Below are 24,277 nucleotides of genomic sequence, written 5' to 3' on the forward strand. Positions count from 1 at the left end.
GATCGGTCACCAATACATTGCGTTCCTGGTCTGTCACCAAATTATTTCGAAAAATTTGGTGACAAAGCTACTATTTTACAAACAAAATAGTTCCGGCGATTAAATTTCATAAAACTGCGCAATCCAATTCCATTTTTTAAATTATTGATTTCGCAAAAATTAGGGCACCCATAAACTATACACATCCATAACGATCCGTAATGATGAATAGGTAATTCATGACATAAGACAGAAAAATGGACGGAAATTCGAACAAAAGCTATCATTATCATCCTGAATTATTACTTTACACGCTTCATGTATCAGTTTTAGACTGAAAATTGTTTTTTTTTTGGAATTGGATTTAAAACATGCTAACATTTACTTGAAAAAAAAAATGATAGAGTAACTCACCTCGCAAGGGGGTGGTGCACTTCTATAAGACGGTACAATCTTAAACGTGACTGAACCTCTTGCCTCCCTCTGGAAAAATTAAGAATTTGCGTAAAGATTTGTTATTCCTACATAATCCCTACGAAATTACGTGAATAAGTTAAAATCTTTTCCTTAGTGGCTAGAAAATGGTAAAGAAACAAGCAAACACATGAAATTTCATTTCATGAAAAATTTCCTTTTTATTCTTAAACGTGTAAAAATGGCGAGTTAAAATTTCTTAATAACGAAAGCCAGTTGCAATAAACTTGTATTAAAAGTTAAAACAAGAAAGGTCCATTAAAGAAAAGTAAACTAATATTCTGCTTAATAACAAAACCTAATTGTACTGTATGTAAAACAAAATAAAAAACCGGCTAAAAGAGAAAAAACATGAAATTAATAAACAAAGCTAACGAAAAATCTGACAATAATCTGACAGCTTTATCTATCTTGTGAGAGAAATTTGATTTCTCGCACCGAAAACAATGGTATAAGATAAAATAAGATAGGATGAAATGTCGTAAATGCCAAAACTCGTGAGAAGAGTCGAGCGTAAGCTCATTCGTGAGTAAAAAATTCTCACACGCATATAATGATGTATTTCTATCACTCATAATACAAGCTGTCTATGTATAAATGTGGGATCATAGGAGGTATTAAAAGTTTGCCATTTTTTTCAAGAAAAAAACGAACAATGTTAGTATATGAAAAAATTGGTTTTATTGATTGCGTGGGTAGATAGAAATTAGTACTTTTCAGGAATTTCTTAGAAATAAAATAATTAAATGCAACAAATTCAAATTCCAGAACCACTTGAGATCATACACTCTTTTATAAACAGTCTGTATAATAATATACTATTATAATTTAAAAGTCAAAAAAAAAACGAAACTCCAAAGTGTTACGTAAGAATATAAAATAGAAAGCAATAAGCTACAAAAAAAAATATCTCATAAAGAAAAGAAAAAATGACTGCTGTAGCGTTTTATTATAAATAAGATTCTGTTCAATAACAAAAAAAAACTGGAACATAGGAAAAGAAGAATATAATAATATTAATACCTCCAGTGAGAATAAGTTGTTTCAAGAAAAAAAATGTACTCTTATTACATTTTTTTGTTCTTAAATTCAGAGGAGAAAAAATCTGAAATCTCGCGTATGTTCGGTTTCTGATCGAGACTTTTCGAAGCGAGAATTGCCAGAAAATCTGACCTTATTTTAGACGACGGAAAAGTAACGAAACAATGACAAGTTTTCTCAATATCACAAAACTCTGAACTAAGAAAAGAAACCTACTAAAAGAATGTTTTCAAAGACAATTTGAAAAAAAAAACTGCAAAACTACTGGAGCACTTTCCCACTTAGATCTCTATTTATATTTATTTATCCTGTTTCTAGGGTTAACTTGCCTGCTTGGAAGATTTCCATAGTTTTTTATATACCACATTATAAGTTTTATTAAAAGGTATTCAAAAAAGAAGGTCTGTTTGCTTCTGAAAGCAGTTCCTGTTATTGAGATTGTAGATTGTGTTCCTCTTTATTTAATTAAAAGACTGTGATTAGAAGTTCTACTTATTTAAAAAAAAATCTTTATGTAACATTAATTTAAATTATAAAAGTATGTAGTTCAGGTGCACATTAAAAACTTTATAGAAAAACATACACAGTTTAATTTAGTATATTAGTATATTTCTCAGCCGATATCTCTAAAAATATTTGAGGTACGGAAAAACAAAAAACACCTTCTTGTAGCAAATTTTGCCTGTTTTAATTCGGTCGTTTTTATTTTTAATGTATCATGTATCGTTTTCAAAAGAGAAGTATAAAACTTGTTCGTTCAATGGACCCATGACCCGGCGCCTCCACCAAATTTAAAACTTAAATCAACTATCATTTTGTTGAGTTAAGCGAAACAAATATTGACAAACAGAGTGTTTCACGTAATTTTACAAGACCTGCGCCTGTTAAATAGCACTAAGAATACATATTTCAATACGAACTCAAATTATTTTTTAAAAATTAGGTAAAAAAACTTCCAAACTAATTAGAGAAAATAAACTAAAAAATGACAAAGTTAGGAAGTAGAAAACCAAATAAAACAAAAATAAAAAATCAGTCACACGAAAAAAAAACAGCATCATTTATTTACTTAATTAACATTAGCAAAAACTTTTGTTTAGAAAACCAGAGTTAGAAAATAAAGAAAGACAATGAAAAGCTGTAATTAGTTATAAAATACAGTTGGCCACAAAGTTTGATTGTATTTATTATTCCCGTTTCATTGTTATGTTTTTATCAAAATTTTTATTAAAAACCTAAACTGTAGACTTCTTTATGTACAACAATAAAAGTCAAAAGTTTTATTGAAAGATATTCAAAAAAGATGGTCTGTCTGATTGTGAAGGTAGCTTCTGTTACTGAGATTGTAGATTGTGTTCCTGCTTGTTTAATTAATAATAATAACAATTATTACTATTATTTAATTACAATTAATTGAATTATTAAATAATTAATTAAATTAACAAGATTAATAAAAACATTATGATTACAATTTCTACTTATTTAGAAAAAAATTCTTTATGTAACTTTAATTTAGTTTATAAAAGTATGTACTTCAGGTGCAAATTAAAATGTTTATTTAAAGACATATACACTTCACTTAGTTTTGTTAGAGAAACATTTTTTGAATACTTTTATTCGCGATATTTCTGAGCCGATATCTCTAAAAATATTTGAGGAACGGAAAAACTAAAAACACCTTCTTGTAGCAAATTTTGTCTGCTTTAATTCGGTCGTAATTATTTTTATTGTATCATGTATCGTTTCCAAAAGAGAAGTATAAAACTTGTTCGTTCACCGGACCCCTAACCCGGCGCCTCCACCAAATTTGAAACTTAAATCAACTATCATTTCGTTGAGTTAAGCGAAACAAATATTGACAAACAGCGTGTTTCACGTAATTTTACAAGACCTGCGCCTGTTAAATAGCACTAAGAATACATATTTCAATACGAACTCAAATTATTTTTTAAAAATTAGGTAAAAAAACTCCCAAACTAATTAGAGAAAATAAACTAAAAAATGACAAAGTTAGGAAGTAGAAAACCAAATAAAACAAAAATAAAAAATCAGTCACACGAAAAAAAAAGCATCATTTATTTACTTAATTAACATTAGCAAAAACTTTTGTTTAGAAAACCAGAGTTAGAAAATTAAGAAAGACAATGAAAAGCTGTAATTAGTTATAAAATACAGTTGGCCACAAAGTTTGATTGTTTTTATTATTCCCGTTTCATTGTTATGTTTTTATCAAAATTTTTATAAAAAACCTAAACTGTAGACTTCTTTATGTACAACAATAAAAGTCAAAAGTTTTATTGAAAAACATTCAAAAAAGATGGTCTGTCTGATTGTGAAGGTAGCTTCTGTTACTGAGATTGTAGATTGTGTTCTTGCTTGTTTAATTAATAATAATAACAATTATTACTATTATTTAATTAAAATTAATTGAATTATTAAATAATTAATTAAATTAACAAGATTAATAAAAACATTATGATTACAATTTCTACTTATTTAGAAAAAAATTCTTTATGTAACTTTAATTTAGTTTATAAAAGTATGTACTTCAGGTGCAAATTAAAATCTTTATTTAAAGACATATACACTTCACTTAGTTTTGTTAGAAAAAAATTTTTTGAATACTTTTATTCGCGATATTTCTGAGCCGATATCTCTAAAAATATTTGAGGAACGGAAAAACTAAAAACACCTTCTTGTAGCAAATTTTGTCTGCTTTAATTCGGTCGTAATTATTTTTATTCTATCATGTATCGTTTTCAAAAGAGAAATATAAAACTTGTTCGTTCAACGGACCCCTAACCCGGCGCCTCCACCAAATTTGAAACTTAAATCAACTATCATTTCGTTGAGTTAAGCGAAACAAATATTGATGTACAGGATATTTCAGATAATTTCACGAGACATGCGCCTGTAAAATAGCACCAAGAATACAGATTCCAATACGAACTCAAAAACAAAATTTGAACAATTGGGTAAAAACTCCGAAACTAATTAGAGAAAATAAACTAAAAAATGACAAACTTAGGAAGTAGGAATACAAATAAAACAAGAATAAAAAATCAGTCACACAAAAAAACAGTATCATTTATTTACTTAATTAACAATAGCAAAAACTTTTGTTTAGAAAACCAGAGTTAGAAAATAAGGAAAAACAATAAAAAGCTGTAATTAATTATGAAATGCAGTTGGGCACAAAGTTTGAATGTTCTTATTATTTCCGTTTCTTTGTTATGCTTTTTATCAAAATTTTTATTAAAAACCTTAACTGCTTTATGTACTCCACCAAATTTGAAACTTAAATCAACTATCATTTCGTTGAGTTAACCAAGACAAACATTGACGTACAGGATATTTCACAACATAATTTTACGAGACCTGAGCCTGTAAAATACCACCAAGAATACATATTTCATTACAAACTCGAAAACAAATTTTAAAAAATTGTGTAAAAAAGCTCCGAAACTAATTGGAGAATATAATCTAAAAAATGACAAAGTTAGAAAATAGGAATTCAACCAAAACAAAAATAAAAAAATCAGTCACACAAAAAAATAATACCATTTATTTATTTAATTAGCAATAGTAAAAACTTTTGTTGAAAAAACCAGAGTTAGAAAATAGAGAAAGACAGTGAAAAGCTGTAATTAATTATGAAATGCAGTTGTCCACAAGGTTTGATTGTTTTTATTGTTTCCGTTTCTTTGATACGTTTTTATTAAAAATTTTATTAAAAACCTAAACTGCAAACTTCTTGAATTTTGTCTTGTTCTTTTAGTGATAGAGTAAAAATGATTAACTTACGAGGATTTTTTGGAGAGCACTAACGGATTGGTTCATAACGGAAATTCCATTAATTTCTCTAATTTCATCGCCTACATGAAGCGTCGCTTGTCGATGAATCATCCCTCCGTGCATTATCCTAGCCACTATACACTTTCCGTCTTCGTTCATCTTCAGCGTAATGCCCTTGGAGAGACAATAAGTGAATTAATCTAGATCGATCGACCACGATTTACAAATAAATTTGGCGCTCAAAACCGCCAAACCCTCACCATCGGCTCGTCGGTGTTTTTCTGAAACTGCACCAGCCTCACTCTGGTTACGTTCTCCATTTCCACCTCGCCGTTGGGACCGTCCAGATCGTCGCCCCCGTTGAGGTACGGCAGAAGAGGCGGGGGCGTGACCCGCATAGCATCTTCGCCGTAAATTTCGTGCGCCACAACATCATGAGCTTGTAAAAGGGCCTGCAATAAAAACACCTGTTCACGATCCATCTCCCAAATATGCAAAATTTAATCTATGCGAATTTGCGCGATGGGAATTATTTATCTATGAATATTCAGCAGTGCAACACGCATCGATCGGCGACTTCTTCAAATCCCGAAGCCCCAACGGGATAATCAAGAACTCGGACCAGAGAAAACACTCGGAATTTTTAACTGAATTCATGAGAAAAATTCATTTGCTTTGACCGGTCGCCGCGACCTACTCGGACGAAGACTAATACCATGTTTACAATTTGTTTTATTTAAAATTCAAATTTTGCGAAAATAAAACTACGAGACGAATTTACTTCTATAATCTCACATAAAACCGAGCTTTGCACCATGTTTGTCCTCCCTAATGCCGGGATTAAGCCCCAGCGATCCCCCAGACTCACAAATTTATCATGTTCGTATCTCGTTAACTGATAAAGTGTATTTTTCCAGTTTCAGATTTATCGTTTCAATTAACTCGATCGATTGTTACGCTCGCAACTCTTAAAAATAACTCGAAAACTAAAAAATTATTAATTGCGCACCCAACTTCTTTATTTTCCTAAAAATGCAGTATTAAATTCCTTCTTGAACAGATTTTTCTTAGCATCGCAATATCAGCAAACCTCCGCGAGATTAATAAACAAACACATGAATAAAACACTGAAGGAAACGTTGATGTTCGTGAACATCAATTCGCTTGATTATTAAGCATCTAATTAAAAATTAATCTTGGTTTTATCTTGCTGTCGAAATTAATTATGGCTTGCTTGTGCAGTTTTCGTCTATTTTCCCGAACTTTTCGCGGAGTTTTCCAAGTGTGACTAATTAAATATACGTTATTGGCCTGAAAACCCTCTCTGAAAAATTTCCGGTGATATTTTTGTGTCACAATGTTTACATTCGAATTCATACATGTCTATATGGCCGTGTCAGCAACAAAAATATGTAATTTCCGCATCGCGAGGAAAGCGGGACAAAGGGAGAATTGCTTGTAATTCTTGAATTGTTCGACGTTCAACCATTGAAATGTTTTCGTGATTTATTAGTTTCAGAGTTGGATGTTTAGCATACGCGTATTTATTTCCAGTTGTTGCCACAATCATTATTTACAGTGATATAATGGAAGAGGATTTTTCCGGGCGAGTTCAGTCATAACTTTTCAACGTTTAGCCAAATACCCAGGTTTATTACAGGCAAAACCAATCAACACGATCTTAACTTCTGGCGAAAATTACCCATTAAGCAACTGATTAAAATGAATCTGGGCTGGGAGTCTCCGAACGCGTCTCTATTAACCCAGAAAGTATGTCATATGCTAAGTAATAAAATGAAGCCTCGGTGGGGCTGTTTCAGGTGTAATTAGGAACTCTATTTTTTAAGATTTGGTGTTGCTTTTGCAACTACTAGATGACTCTGCTATTTTTCCTAGAATTTGCAACAAATTACCCTATTCATGATGTAATTTTTTTCAAGTTCTTTGTACATTTCCTTATACTAATATTAATTACATAAAAGTACATTTTTATGTAGTTTTCTTGTGCTAGCGACATTCCTTTATTTATTTATTACAGAAAGTAACGAAGTAATACAAGTATTTACTAATAAATGATTATAGCTAATAGAAACTGCACAAAAAAATTATTAAAAAATTCACGTACAAACAGAAAAAATTGCGGTATATACAGGGTGAGTCGTTGATATGGGCGTGCTCGATTTCTCCTGCACAGTCAAAAATATCGAAATAAATTAAATGGCACTGCAAATGGGAATTTCTGAAATTATTTTGCCCTATACAGGGCGGTTCGTTTTTACAGTGCAGCCCTTAACATATTTTTTTAAATAGTAACCCCTGTATATTTGTACATATTTAAATTTGCACTTTTTTAGGCTGTATAAATCAATTTAGTTTTTGCAATTTACTTTAACCGTTTAGAAATTATTAAATTTTTTCTACAATTTAGTGCGTCTGCAGGCACTTAATTAAAAAATCGCAGTGCCCTTGGTTTTTGGGATATCAAGTTGGGACTTTGTCCGTAGGTAAACAAACGTCTGAAGTATCTTTTGGTGACAAGACCATATATTTGCATTGTAGCATCACCTTGCTGTGACACATTCATTTTGGTAAATTTTGAAAGATAATAACTTGATTTTTTAAATAGCACCCCCTGTATTTTATTACTACTTATTATTCAGCGTAGCATTTTACATCTTTTTTGTCTATTTAGTTTTTTTCCAAAGTTGATAGGTAACAAGATAATTCCGTTTTTCTGAAAAATGCGTACAAAATCACTTGGATACTTATGTAGCGTGCTATCAAAAACAATACATTTTGAAATACTAATGTCAAAATGGCATTTATAGCACGTCACGTTTTGATTTTATTGTGAAAATAAATTTTTTGCCTAAAATGCATACCTAGAAATCTCATCTAGATATAAATTTTAATAAAATTTTGAGAAGAAATTAGAAGAAATTATTAAATAAAAATGTCAGAAATAAAAAAACTGAGTTATAACAAATCAACAGCGGTAATATATTACTTGCAGTTACAAAACTGTTTAAAATGACGGCATTCTTAAGCAATAAAGTAATACATTAGTCAATTTTTTTTTTAAATTCACCGATTCTAATGTGGCTAATCAATTCTACAAAAAGCTTTTTTAATTCTTTCTTGCATATTCTCTTTAGTAGTGCCGTCGTTTTTTTTTAATTTTTATTTAATAATTTCTTATCAAAATTAAAGTTTATATCTCGATGAGATGTGTATGCAATTTGCATGAAAAATTCATTTTTACAACAAAATCAAGACGTCACGTAAAAAAAACGCCAGTCTGATGTTGTAATGTCAGAGTGTATTGTTTTACATGGCACACTACGTTGGTAACCCAGTGATTTTATGTGTTGTTAAGAATTTTATTAGAGACATCTTGCATACTATTGTACGTATATTAAAATTGAATCTTTAGGAAAAAATAAAATAAAATTCTTACTGTACATACAATTCGAAGTTGCTCCAGTGTAATTAGAACTGTTTAAGAAATGAGCAATAAAATAATAATAATTCCTAAAAAATGTGTCAAAAAAGCGATTTCCTGGAAAAGCCTGTGCCCAGAAATTTCATTATGCTCTTGCGGCCGTCAAAAATTAAATAAAAACACTCCGCATTGCTAAAAAATCAATTTTTTGTCACACCATGGCCTAAAACAATTTTCTGCTTAAACCTGCAACAAAAACCGTCCTCCTTTGACATAAATTCGCCCTTGCCGCGGAATGAAACAACACCACAAAATCGTGTTGCCAGCAAATGGAGTTTTTTGTTCGCACCTTGTTTATTAGCCCGAGTATGTAAATAAATCAGCAGGACCGCCCTAAACCGATTTCGTTTCTGAACGTCTCAAAACTTGGCACTTAACAACACTTTCCAGAAATTCGACCAATAAACACCGCGGACAATAGCACGGCTTGTTGGTAAAGTTCGTAATCTAGATGAGAAGTTTATCAACTCGTGCCCGTAACCGAATTCAGCGTTATCACGTTTAAATGCGAATATTTAGTTTATTTTTCATCAAACTACACGAATTCACGTTGGCGCTACTTGTCACACAAACTTTTCCTTTGATCCTCTCCTGGTCGGAATAATGTTACGGCGTCTAATGACATGTTTCCAAATAAAAAATTTCCTCTCATAAATTTCTCCCTCGGAATTGAGTGTCATGTCTGCGAGCATCACTTCAGCCCTGTTATAACGGTCAAAGACAACGAAAAGTTTGCCTTTATTCCGGATTCCAACAAGTGTGCGCAGATATGCGGTCATAGTTTAATTAAATTCTCGGATAACTTCCACGTCGTTAGTTCCAACCGCTCTAAAAAAATCCTAAAAAATTAAACCGGACCCGGAATTTTTCCGGCTAATTGATTCCGGAGACCCTAAGCCGGATTAGTGTGATTTATGTAAGGAATTAATAAGAACGAGACCGATTTTTCAAGCGGAATCACATCATATTTTATTCAAAATTAATTAAAGTGTGAAAAATACGAGTACCTACATTTGTGTCCTCGTACTTCCTTGCGCCATATTTTAATAATAAATCATTGTGTACTTACATCTCGAGAAGTGCTCTTCCGTTGTGAGAATAGCGCAGAAATGATAATGCACCTTCGCAGTTATGACAAAAAAAACCTCTGACTAAGTCCCATTTTTCGAAATATATTATTAGCAAGAAGTTGTTTGATTTTAGTTGAAGAAACGAAAAGAATCTACTTCCCAACACATTCAGGAAAAATTCTTATTGCAAAAGTTCGTTAACAATGCTGTCAAAACTGTAATGTTGTAAGACGTTGCTGTTAATTAGAGAGCACATCTTAAGCACAAAAAACAAATCCTTTCTTTGTGTTTTTAAAGAATTTTCATTAAGAAAGAATTAAATCGAAAACACATGTCTGTTCCTATTACAGTTCTGAGGCGTTTAGAACTCGATTGAATTTGCACAGTTCTGAACAGTTCAGAACTCAACTATTGTTGCTCCATGATTTGTTTATTATTAAAGATATTGACCTTTTCCTTTTTTTAGATTATAGCTGCGTTTCTGCTGCATGATTCTAAAATATTGCGTTGTATATACAGAGTAATTCAATAATAAAAAAATACTAAAGTTATGTTGTTTTTTTTCAAATAAAACTATGTATTTAGATTTTATTGCATTTTTGGACGTAGCTTTTAATACTGATGATTTTAATCTTAACTTGTATTGGCCGATTCTGCTTAGTTTTTAAAATAATTTGATATTTTGACATAAACACGTTTATTTAAAAATGCATTACAGAAAAACTGAGAATCGTAAAAAAGTAGGACTCTCGCCACTTTAGAGGGAAAAGTTCGAACTTAAATCTGTTCCAACTGTTTAGCGTATTAAATTAGAAACAGAAAAATTAAGAAGTTTGTTAAAAGTTGAATAACTTAAATGGAACACCGTATTTTTTGTTCTTGCTTGTGATAGATTATTAAATTGTTTATCTAAAAACATAATGTTTCAAATGCCGAAAGCTAATAACTAAAACGAAATTTTACTTTAAAAATTAATTTTAACAACAATACACACTATTCATGAGCATTGTTGTTACCATAGTAAACCATATCATAACCATAGTCTTCCACAGACTATTTGTCAGAGTTTATACGGGAATATAAAAATTTAAAAATTCGCCATTAATTAAAGTTTTAGTTACTTCACCGTAATAAATAATAAATAATGGCCTAAAAATAACACAAAAGTTATTATCAGCAAAATATTTTACTTTTTGACTACTGAAACAATACTTAATAATTGTTTCTAATGTTTAATGTTAAATATCTCTCGAGTAATCGGCAAAAGACACTTAACTGTTAATGTTTTTACAGAGACAATTTAAAGGTCTTTTAGATACAAAAATAAAAAATAGGGGTTCCATTTAAAATTTTTAAGTTATTCAACTTTTAACAAACCTCTTAATTTTTTGTCTTCTTGATTGTAGTAAGCTAATAAAAATAATACATCCTTAAAGTCTGAACTTTGTTCTTTAAAGTGGTAAAAGTTCTACTTTTCTGATATTCTTAGTTTTTGTGTAATGATTTTTTTAAAGAAACGTGTTTTATCAAAAACATCAAGTTATTTCAAAAACAAAGCAAAACCAGCCAAATAACAATTTAGCTTAAAAACATCTGTGTTAAAAGCTACATCCAAAAATGTAAAAAAATAAAGGTTGGTCCATTTAAAAAAAGATAAGTTTGTGTTGTAGCAAATTTCTGAGACACCTGTATTCTTGAAAATAATTTTAGGTGAGTTAGGAGGATAGTATGTACGATTTTTGTAAAAAAAGATTAATTTTCTAACATTTAAAGGTCAATAATAGACTTTTTGACATCGCTGAGACACCCTGATGTATTTTTATTAAAGATTTATTAAAAAAAAATTAATCGTTTCAAGTCCCAAAACAAATAGTAAAGAAATCTTACAAATGATTTTTTTTCGAAAGCAACTTAAAAATTGAATTTAATACGACTATACGAGACGTAAAACTTAAATTTTTCGGTGAGTGTTTCATGAAAATCAAGCAAAACCCCAAACGCGTTGTATCATTGTATTTCTATTCGTCTCTCTTATTTGCTTGCGTCGAATCTGCACATTTGGAGTTATGCCCACGTAGCTTAAAGTTAAAACAAGTTCTGCCTTTGACAAGAACAATAAATCTTACTAAATCTCATCCGAAGATAATTCCTCTTTTAGTTTGGATCTGCAGCGAAATAAATTCCGAAATTAAATTAAGCGGCACTTGCGAATTTAATCAAGCGCCAAAAACAAAAATAACATTAAACTGCACAATCGGCAAATTATGAAAAAAGCTCGTCGCGTCACCTATTCATCAACAAACCCAATTATTCCGACGAAACGTCGGCCTGAAGTAAGGACTTAACTAGATCCCAAGATTAGTATCTCGAATTCTATTAAAGTTAGAAAAATCGAAAGTACTTCATTTACAAAAGAGAACGAGTCGAAGAATTGCGTTATCTGCAGCCACAGGGCACAAGACCGGCCATGAAAGTTAATTTATGTTTTGTTAAGATTTATGAAGCCGTTTCGACACAATATGATTTCGGGAAGCAATTACTGGGATTTTTCCCTCCGCCAAACTGTTTACAACCGCTTGAATAATTCAATAAATTTCGTCGGCTTTATGCAAATTACACCTCCTTGACGTGTGTGGAAGCTTAACCCGAGTTAAAATTTGAAAGACTCACATAGCAGAGCATGGCTCCCTCACATAACTTAAATCCGGTCAAAGTTGAGCTTTTTCGCTGTTGATAGTCCAGGATTGCACCCACGGGAACCGTCACACACGTCCCGAACAACACTCGCGACTCGCATTTCGCTCCCGGAGACAGGAATTATTCAAAAAACGAATAAATTTTTCGCAGTTTTTCGCACGACACGTGACTGCGATACAATGAGCAGTGTTGGCAATTTTACATTCCACGATACTGTCATCAATCAAGACACAAATATCTCCCTTTGCTCAAAGACAAAGCTTTGTGAGGCTTAATGCAAAGATCATAGTTCACTGTCGGGTCTTCAGACCAGTTGAAATCAGCATAAGAAGATTAATATTCGCCAAACCTCAGCTTTGGACCTGACCAGAGCTTTTGTTCTACGAGTTTCCAACTTAAGACGTAACAAAGTCATAAATAAAGCACCGAACTGTGGAAAGTTCACACCTTTAAAGAAACACAATTTATTTATGATTTATTGGATGGAGTGCACGAACGTTGGTCACTCCTCAGAAGAAACACAAACCGTTCGGAGCGACAGCTCGCCACTCACTGGTTAAGCTCCACTCGACTTCACCGAGAAGAAGTGCGCAGACTGCTGCTGCAATAACAAGGCTCCGGGTTTACATGCGGCACTCCGGTAAGTTCCGTGTTGATAGTTGAGAGCTGAATCAAATAAACACTCAAGCTGAAAGGTTCCGTCATCATGCCGAACGTCTTGCCATGATGGACGAGATGAGAGTTTGGTAATGATGGTAGTTAGGAATCGGTGATGGCTCGCTAACACTTTCAGCCTCAACGATCAAGAGGGTTGATGTGCTATTTCGCCAGCGATCAAATTTTGTGGTTTTGTCACGGAACTACGTATTTTACCCAATGTTGATGTGTTTACTCCACAAACAAAAAGCTAAACGCTTTATCCACCCTCAAAGAACTTGCTACTTTCAGACTTGTTTAACCGAGAAAATGTACTCAAACAAGGAAAGAAATATTTTCAGTAAGAAATTATTTTAACAATTGTAGGTTTCTCTCGTGTGACACATTGAATCGTTCAACTCGAAAATAAGTCAATTTTATAAGTAAAGAACTAACTTAATATTGAACGAAAACAAACCGAACTTGACGCATAGGAAAAACTGAAAACTCCCAAAGTTCGAAAGTTGCAAATACGAAAACAGTGATGAAATTAACTAAGGACTCGAAAAATTAAAGGTTAAGCACAAAAATTTAAAAATAAAAAGTTAAACCTAAAAACCTGAACTTTAAACTGGAGAATTTGAAAACACAAATTATACGTACAAATACGAAAAAATTCTCCCTAAAACCAAAAATCCTAAAAAATGACACAAAAACTAGAAAAGTTGCAGATATTTATTTGGAAACTTCAGCTGAACACAAACTATAAAACTTTAAAAATGAAATTATACAAAAAGTGCAAATTTTTATCTACTATTTTACAACATACAAAAAATTAAACGCTTTTATGAACCCTTAAAGACTTGTTAAACAACTCAAAATGTACTGAAAACCGTTCCAAACAAGAAAAAATATGTCACAAACGACTTCCTCATGTTAAACTTAATTTTGGGTACAGAATTATGACGAATTTCCATTGTAAGCTTCCTGTTGAAAGATGGAACACTTCTAAGTCTTCCCTTTATGACAAAATCTTTTAATAAGACATTGTAATGTATTAAAAGTTTAAAAAATCAATTTAATATAAATTAACAAACTGAGCAGCAAGATACAATATCGTGGGACACGTACAGTCACGCTCAAAAAGAATGACACCCCTACCAACCGAGCCCAATAGCAAATGGCCGATTAAAAACTTTTAGGTCATAAATTTCAACAAATCCTTCAGTTTACAAACTGTCCAGCTAGTTTACACAATATTTTGCTAGTTTGTAAACTAGCCAAACGTATACAATAACTGTATCATATCATAAAAGTTTGTGGCTGCGGTTTTAAGAATGTCATTCTTTTTGATCGTGACTGTACATTAATCCGAACTTGAAAATCTGTAAATCTTTACTACGAAACACGAGAACGGTAATTAATCCAACTCTAGGTACTAAAAAATTAAAGGCAGTAATAAAAAATGTGGGATTCTACACTCTCTACTTTTGAGATGCTATTATTTACTGTGCATTTATTATTTTTACTTTGCATCTATTATTTTTACTGTGCATTTATTATTTTTAGTGTGCATTTAATATTTTCACTGTGCATTTATTAGTTTACTGTGCAATTATTATTTTTACTGAGCATTTATTATTTTACTGTGCATTTATTATTTTACTGTGCAATTATTATTTTCACTGTGTATTTATTATTTTTACTGTGCATTTATTATTTTTACTGTGTACTTACTATTTTTACTGTGTATTTATTATTTTTACTAATCAAAAATACTTGTCGTTTAAATTAAATACTGTGCATTTAACTTTTACCCAAAAATTAAAATAGCCTATAATTCAATTCATATGCGAACCCAACCACAAAAATTTAAAAATGAAAAGTTACAAGTCCAATAAACAAAACAACGAGCTTTATTAAGCTGGAGAAAATTTTAGAAATTCTGTCGAAAAATTAAAATACAGAGACAAAAAATGTAAACACGAGAAATAAAAAAAATGTCTACTAAACATATTAGTAATATGGAATTTTAGAACATGATGAAATTGAGAAAGAAATACAACCTCAAAAAATACAAACATACGAAAAAAATCCTAAAAAACCTGTACCTACTTTTAATAAAAAAAAACAAAAACTACTACAAATTAGTACAAACACTGACAAATAAATAAAGTTCGTACTCAAAATATTTAAAGAATCAAAAACTGCGTTACCTTTTCACAAACGCAAACTAGAAAACAAAACTAAACTATTTTTATAGTCTGGAGTGTGTTTACACGACAAACAAAAAGTAAAACGCTTTACCCACACTCAGAAAAAATCTGCAGGCACTGGAAAAATCTGTAAACTTCCACCAACACTTGAAATGGAAAAGACATTAATAAAGCTAGTCTAAAATTAGTCTAAAAACGAAACCCAAACAAAAAACCTTTTAAATGAAAAAAATCCTACGAAATTGTAGGAAAAAAATAAAAACAAAAATTTCGTACTCAAAAACCTAAAGAATTTTGTACGCAAAGACTGAAACAACTGTGCTTTTGTTCGGTTAAACAGAAACTAGAAAACTTGAAAATCAATTGCGACCAAAAATTCCATTGACGACCGTACACGTTCTCCAAAAAGTTATACTGTTTTCAAGTATGTTCATAAACTTCAGAGAATATATTGAAAAACTGTCTCAAATACAGCTTTACCCTGTAGGCTTCCCACTGAAAGATAAGAAGCAAAAAATACAAAAACTTACGAAATACACTTCACGCCGAACTTCAGACACTTGGAAAATCTGTAAACTTCGACCCAACTAAACACGAAAACAGTAGATAATAAAAGTAGTTACAGTAACCGAAAAATTAAAAACTCCTGTAAAACTTAGGCACAAAAACTGGAAAATGAAAAATTCGGAGTCACTCGGTTTAACTTTAAACTGGAAAACCTAAAAACCCATACGAAACTGTACCGAAAAATTACGTATCTATTTTTAATCACTGTTGACGTGTTTACGCAACAAACAAAAAGTTAAACGCTTTGATCTGCCCTCAAAGAAGTGACTACTTTCAGGCTTGTTAACCTACAAAATAATAACGTAGGTGAAAAACAGTCACAAACAAAAAGAAATGTGCGTCGCAGGTGGGTACCAAATTATTAACAATTTCACATTGTAGGCTTCCCATTGCAAGATAGAACACTTTTACGTCTTCTCTTTGTGTTGAAATCGCCTTAAACCGTTGAAAAATCCTTTTCCGATCAAACAATCAATCAAGGGTCTTCCCCGAACGCTCAATTATCTCTTTGAGATATTTAAAAACACTTAATCTACATCTGCCTAGTGTTCTAAGTCCTGAATTTCCCGTATTGTCCTAATTGTGCTTTTATTTAATTTCATAAAACGTTCCAGACCCGGGAACATCTCGGCTTCACCCCAATTAACCCGAGTTTTGTTTTGAAAAAAAACATGTTAATAAAATTCTCTCCCAACCTTGACTCGTCCACAATTATGACGAAACTCGCTTCAATTTACATAAAAACATCTTTGAATGTTTCAGGTTTTTCCCTCGTGCCTACTGAAAGGATAAAATTAATTAGGAGGGCTCTAACACTTCCCTGATTTATTATTCCGTTTAGCTTTAAGTTCAGGTGGGCTTACAGGCGAAAAAATCACAATGTCGACAGAGCAATTTCGATTCATATGCGGTGTTACTAATTAGATAACATCTGTCTGGGTAAATATTCGGGCTCAGGGCGGATTAATTAATTCCAGAGAGCTATTTGCTCGGTTGCGTATGGGTTTCCCAATCAAGCAAAAAAATAAAAAGCAACAAATTACGCCCAAGGCTTTGTTAAAAATTTGACCAAATTATTGGGCAAACCCCTGGAAAGGTGTTTTGTGAAAGTTTCGTAATGATTAAAACTGGTGACCCTACAAGAGAAAGGCAAATTAAGCTGCGAGAAAAGGGTCTACGGCAAATAAAACGAAATATACCGACTGTACACTGAAATGAAGGGATCACCTTTTGACTCACATGGTCAGCATACATATTACCGATCGTGTGGAAAACCCTACAAGTGAAAGACTTTTAGAAACCGGAGCTTTGCCGGATTTCCAAGTTATACGAAACGAAACAAAAAATTAGACGTGTCGAATCGTTTCGCAAGAAACCCAATATTTTGTTTCGGAAGTTTTAAGTTTCAGTTCTTTTGCTAAACTAAACAACGAGTGCAATTTATTGTAGAGGTTGTCAAAAACGTGGCTGACGTTAATTTAGTCTGGAGAGGTGCACTAATAGTGTGAGTACATTGCAAACTTCCTTAATAAATAGTGGCGCTGTGGGAGTTTGCAATAATTAAAAGAAGCAGTTAAGAGGATGGGTTATGGTGAGATAATGAGGTTTTAATTCCGCTGCATTAATCACCGCCCGAGAGTCAGTCTTAGCAACTTCGGATCCAATTTGTGTTATAGTTTATATTGAGGCAAAAATCCATAACAGCAACGCGATTTTCTAGGAAGTACACTCATACTGGCAGTTTAGCGCAAGCAAAAATAGATAAAATTTAACATGTGGGAGGAAACAGCCGTAACTCCGGAAACTTAATTCAACTTCTGATAAAAAAATCGGTTGAAATAATTGGTCGTTTTCCGCCCAAAAATGAGAAATGCTTCTCTGTGCAGAATTTCCCTAGACATTGTCAGATTATGTTGTCCGACAATCCATATACAGAGTCGCTAAAAAGTATGGATGCAGTTTAATATTATAAAAACTATTCATCAAATCTTATCGAAATTTGGTGTTTGCTTAAGAGTATATAAATTCTATCTTACAGATGTTTATTAAATTTCTATCTTCATTTGTTCTTCGGATACAAGGCTAACTTGATTTTTTTTATAGCAACAAGGGTCAAATTTAATACTTTTGAGAACATCATTTTTTCTGAGTTCTATGGTATAACACATGCATACCTGAATTTAATGTAAACTTAAAAGAAAAACATTTTACAAAATGAAAGATTTTTTGTTAGCACAATGACCAAAAAATAAGTAGAACTTAAAAATAATTGTCAAAATAACACATTTAACTGAAAAAAAACACGTTTTAATTAAAAAAAAATTAATCACAAAATACTTGATTTTTATGATATAAAAGATGTTCAAAATGATTTCCACTAACTTCGTGACATTCTGTCTTCATGATAAACCAACATAAAAAAAAATTTCGCTCAGTTTTATTTAAATGCGGCATTATTAAACTAATTGTGCACCCAATAGTTTAATTTTTGACTAATAAACAAATCGCTAATGACAGTATTTTCAAAGTTAAGTTAGTTTCACTATTCCAGAACATTTTTGAATTTTTTTCATGAAAAAAAGGCGAGTACCATGTTACATCACTAAATTCAGAAAAAAATTTAAAAAATCAAGTTAGCCTTGTATTTTCAAAATAAATGACGATAAAAATTTTAAAAAGCTACCAAATGATAGAATTTAAACACTTTTAACTGTTTCCCAATTTTCAAGGTTCTGTGTTAAACCGTTCTAAAAATATTTAACTGTATCCATTCTTTTTAGCGACTTTGTATATACCTGACCTGACCTGACCTGACCTGACTGCCTGACCTATCAACGCACAGCCTAAACGACTAAGTATAGAAACCTGAAATTTTCACAATTGTTAGTTTTTATACCGTAGACATGTACTAAGAAAAGATTTTTGGAAAATAACCCCCTAAAAAAGTTAAATGGGGTGTTAAAATTTGAATAAAAATCCGACATTTTTAAAGTAATATTCTTGAAATTAGTATTTGGGCTCAGTCAAAAAAACGTGTTTAAAAATTTTAGAAAAATTAACCCCTAAGAGGATTAAATGGTGTAATAAAATTTGTATAAAAATTCGCAACTTTTGAATTTACATTAATTAAAGTTGGTATTTGAGCTTTCAGTAAAAAGTAAATCAACACTGTAGTAGTTGGAAATACTAACCCCAAGGGGGTTGAAGAAGAGTTGGAATTTGTATAAAACTCCGTAATTTTTAATTTGTATCCAATTGGTACTTGAGCTTTCGGTTAAAAATAAAAAACGAGTGTTTAAGAAGATTTGAAATTTCTAACCCTGAAGGGGTTAAATATAAAAATCCGCCATTTTTTAACTGATATCTATAAAAACTGGTATTTGGGCATTCGGTGAAAAATAAAGAAACAAGTATTTTATTATTTTTGGAAATTCCATCCCTAAAAAGAGTTAAACATAAAAGATCGTTATTATTTGAAGCTACATTCATAGAAAATGGTATTTGATCTTACGATTAAAAATGGAAAAAAAATATGTTTCTGGATTTTGGAAGTTTCACCCACAAGAGGGTTGAATATGAAAATCTGTCATTTTTAGTTATAACCAAGAAAATTGGTATTTGAGCGTTCGTCTAAAAGTAAAAAAAGCGTGTTTCAGGTTTGTTGAAAATTTCACTCCAAGAGGGTTAAACAAAAAAATTGTTGAAGTTGTACATATAAAAAATTCTTTATTGTTAAAGTTACACATATCAATGGAGTTAAACACAAAACTCCTTCATTTTTGAAGTTATCTCCAAGAAAATTGGCATATGGACTTACGGTTAAAAAACTGTATTTCGAAATTTTTGAAAATTACATCCACAAGAGGGTTAAACAAAATGAGTTTGTTTACAATTATAAAAAAAAGCAAAATTTACTCGGGTTCGCATTCGGTCAAGGTTTTAAAGTTCACAATAAAATTACTTGTTTCTACTTTTTAATATACAAGTTTTGCATGTTTTTTGTGTTTCAAAATGGTTGTGGACATGCGTGCAAAGCCGTGGGCAACTGCTAGTTTTTCATATTGTAATAAATGTGTATGGTCATGCACCTAGCGTCGTTAATTGTTCGTTTTCCAACGCGGCAAAAAATTAATGATATATTAAAATATAAAATACATTAAATGTGACAATATTGTTTACAGTAATCCAAATAAACAGCGAGATTTTATAATGAGCAACCCGTCCTGACATTTCATAATCTATTACTGTACATTTATTGAAATTTAAATTCAATTCGCTGCACGATTTAATCTAGATTCGTCCATACATTACAACAAAAATATCAAAACAAAATTATTCAAGCGGCAATCTTCACATCAGTCATAAAGCGTCCGATTGGCCACCCTCAAGAGACCCGTCGCGTTTAAATTACCAAAAATTTTTGACCCCAAAACCGATTTACAATGCAAATGTATCACCCCGTTGGTATTTTTGATACAAGACATCCATCCCAGGTATTACACAAAATCGATAAACATGTTTTGTATGTTTCACAAGGCGTCATCAGGCCCGCGCAAAGACCACCATCACTCATGCAAATGGCCTCTATATGAATGCATAAAGCCCTTGAAACTTTAAATTATGATAGGTCAAACCCTCTGTGATTTATCGCATGACACTACATTACTGCAAACAACGGTTGCTCTCGAAACAAAAACCATTGTTCCCCCAAAAATCGGTAATTTAACACCGGCGATCCTTTTCATCATTTAATTGCCCAAATTTTAATTAAAACAGGAGAAAACGTGCACGGCGCCACCTCGCGCCCACTGGCCGCACTTGCGAGCTTTCAGGACGAGCTTTCGTCCTGAAACGACGCCGACTTCGCCTGAAACGCCACAGAGGGCGCTCGGCGCAGCCCCGAAAATGGATGATTTAGATGCAAGCGGTGTATTATCCTGCATGAAACCCCAGCGAGATAGACCGCATTCATAAATCATCCGTTATATAATATTCTGGTTTGGTTTTTAATTAAAACATGGCGTCTTGTGCATAATTGAAATAAATGCGCTTTTTAAAAACTCAGCTTAAAATGGAATCCATTTACAGAACGTGCCAGCAGTTACAGTAACACATTTATCGCTAAATCCGTCCATTCCTTGTTTGGAATCAACACAAGCAATTCATTTTCCAATTTATCGAAGATTGAAAGCTCGTTCGCCGTCGATTTCTCCGAGTTCTACCAAATGATAAATCAAAATGTACACCGTAAAAACAATCGTCTTGATATTCCGTTGCAAATGGAATTTCCACGGTAATAAGATTTGATTTTTCCGCATTTATACCGGGAAATATATCGGGAATTACTGTGCCAAACAACAAAAACAGTGGAAGAGCGGAATATATGGCCAAAATTCTGCGAAATTCGCCCTTGTTGAAGCAGAAAAAATCGCAATAAATTGTAATTTTATCCAAAGAGTGAAAAATCGCGTTTCTGTTGCAGAAAAACGCATTTCTAGATTGACAATAAATCGGGCCAAATATGCCGGGCTGTGCTTATTGATTTGTCAGCACATGTGGATTGCCAAACATCCCAGGAATTTTCCTGCAACAGTATCGATCAGGATCGAAGAGATATGAAGGTACGACCCTTTCCTGCCGTGCATAACAAGCAAATCAAAAGGGGAGCCAAGTCAAAAATTCAGCGCTTTTCACTCGTAAAGCCTGCAATTTATCGTTTTATTGTTTCTTCGTTTTTATTATGTATGAAAGGTTTATTTATCTGCAGGCCACAAAGCCGCAACAATAATAACCGTTCAGAATCGGTTATAAACCCCGAATTCCCCAATCGGAATTTCGCCAAAATGAATGCATTAAAATCTGATCGAAACGGAGAAAAAGCGTTCTTGTGTTTTAAAACGTGCCATCAGCAAATTTAGACAGTTACAAAATTGATAAAGTGGATCGTGAAATTCATTTCGGTGCTCACTTTCCGACAAATTATGGCGCAAGTCGACTGAAAATTGAAGCCTGCAGGTGCGGCTTCCGGCCATACGACAACTTTTACGACACGTAATCAAGCAGCGCAACGGCCATGACCACTTTTGGATTTTTGCTCTCGGAACTCGTATGAGAAGAGAGCGAAAAAAATTTGAAAAATCGGAAGTTTTAACTGCAAGAAATCAATAAAAGTTAAAAATTAATTTATTAGCAAATGAAAAATTCAATGGCAGATTTTCAACACTGCCACTGCTTGCTGAAAATTGTCCGAATGATACAAAAACTTCTGATATATACATCAAACCAAGCTTAAAATACTTCGCAAGCTGTAAACTTCGACCGAGCCAAAACACTTGAAAACACGACAACAGTATAATGGAACAAACTCCAGACTCAGAACCTGAAAAACGACCAACTGAAAAACCTGAACAAAAAATCCTGAAAACTCAAACTAGAAAATCAAAATAGACGAAAAATCTAAAAACAGAAAACCAATTACATGTCCTAAAACCCGAGAGACCTAACAAACTGAAAAGTTGGGTTGAATGCAAACAAATGTAACAAAAGAAATAACCCTAAACAAAAAAAATATAAAAACAAAGGTCTACATAGCACGTAATTTGACAACTTAAAACAATACTTGAAATACGAAGAAGAATATATAAAATTATCACAAAAATCTTATCTGCAACCAAACTAGAAAACAAAAGATAGAATAAAAACTCCAACAGTATTGAATTTAACTCCAAAATTTAACGGATCTGAAAGTCCTGTAAACCTCATTAAATAAATTGTATTGTAATTTAAACAAACCTGAAAATCCCGAAAAATGAGAAACCTAAACTAACTTACTGATAATTTATTCTGACATAGAGAAAATAAATAAATCAGCAACCAAAAAAGTCAACAAAAAAAGAGAATTCAATATAAAACAATATAATCACGACCATAAAAATATCACCCCTATAAACCCGGCCTATAACCCTATAAACGTCAATAAATATTCCTTTGTAACATCAACGATATTTAAATCGTATAAAATAATAAATGTAATAATTATTTTACTCAAATTGATAAAGAGTGTATTATCAATTAATATCAGAAATTATTCAATGTGTTGACTTTTTAAATAAAGTAAGGTTTTACTTTCCTAATTAATTAATAATAATAATTTGTTTTTTAAAATTTCTAACTAAATAACGTAATTATTCGTTTAGTTTAGTATGTTGTTCACTAAACCGGTCGATTCACTTAAAACGAATTTAACTTTAATTTAATTAATTTTAATTAAACTAAACCAATTTGAATTTAGTTGTCATTTATTTTGCATTAAATCAATCAGAAATTAAAATTTAATTAGAACTAAATGTTGTGTAAACGGATCCAATAAGTCTAATTAAAAATTTACAGGTAATTTAAAATTAACACAAAACAAAAGCAATCATAATATTTTCTAAGGTAACACATTAAGGGCTGGTTTACAGAACGTTTGGATCACAATTAAATTTATTTCGCGATATATTCGCCACTTTATTAATTGCAATTAAAATATAATTAAAAAATAAGTAACTATACCAAAACTGCTCCAGTTATTACTTGGGCAGGCAAAATTGTGATAATGACACACAGGAAAATAATCATTCTTTTTACCACCACTAAGAATGCAACCTCCCGACAAAAATTGTATGAACAGAATATAGAAAAAAATGAGTATTTTTAATTAAAAATTTAATAAAAGGTCTTGTCCATCATATTTCTTAAACTCTTTGGTGATAGATAATTTGTTAAAAAATGACAAAAAAAAGTCCAACCACTGACGGCGTTTCCAGTTAATTGACGCTATTGCAATTGTGTTTACAAAAAAAAAACACACACGCTCAAAAATTTGAAGATCTCAAAGAATCTTAATTGCAATGTTTGAAAAACCATTCCTAAGTTAAACTGAAAACAAACTAAAAACTAGAATAACACACAACAAACAAAAATCGGTAAAAATTCGTACTTAAAAACCGATTGTCCACGCAGAGCATAAACTTTAAAAAGCTGTTTTCCTGACAGGATTAGTGAAAACAAAATAAAGCTAAAAACCCAATTAACGTTGGAAACTAAAATCTCAAATCAATTGAAAACTCTGAATAGCTAATAATTCAAAAATACAAAAAACTAAAGTAAATTTTCAACAAACTCTAAAGATTCTGATAAAACCACCAACTGAATGTTTGCAATCTTTTTACCGAATGTTTCTACAGCTTTTTCAAATTTTGGAATAAATCAATTTTAAGCGAGCAAATTAGTTTAACGTAAAATAAAAATTCACCAGC

At 31.7% G+C, this 24,277-nt stretch overlaps 1 protein-coding gene across 7 annotated transcripts in view; it reads right to left on the reverse strand.

Annotated features, from left to right (window-relative positions):
- CASK overlaps window positions 1-24,277 on the reverse strand; it is a 98,025-nt gene that overhangs the window by 10,224 nt on the left and 63,524 nt on the right. For all 7 annotated transcript variants that reach the window (XM_015978253.2, XM_963256.5, XM_015978255.2 and 4 more), the window contains 3 exons: window positions 5,550-5,741; window positions 5,299-5,463; window positions 394-462 (listed from right to left, as the gene is read on the reverse strand). In XM_015978253.2, the coding sequence (XP_015833739.1) occupies window positions 394-462; window positions 5,299-5,463; window positions 5,550-5,741 (426 nt within the window). The remainder of the gene's footprint in view (window positions 1-393; window positions 463-5,298; window positions 5,464-5,549; window positions 5,742-24,277) is intronic.

The sequence above is a fragment of the Tribolium castaneum genome, chromosome 7 (genome assembly GCF_031307605.1).
Source record: "Tribolium castaneum strain GA2 chromosome 7, icTriCast1.1, whole genome shotgun sequence".
Classification (NCBI taxonomy): domain Eukaryota; kingdom Metazoa; phylum Arthropoda; class Insecta; order Coleoptera; family Tenebrionidae; genus Tribolium; species Tribolium castaneum.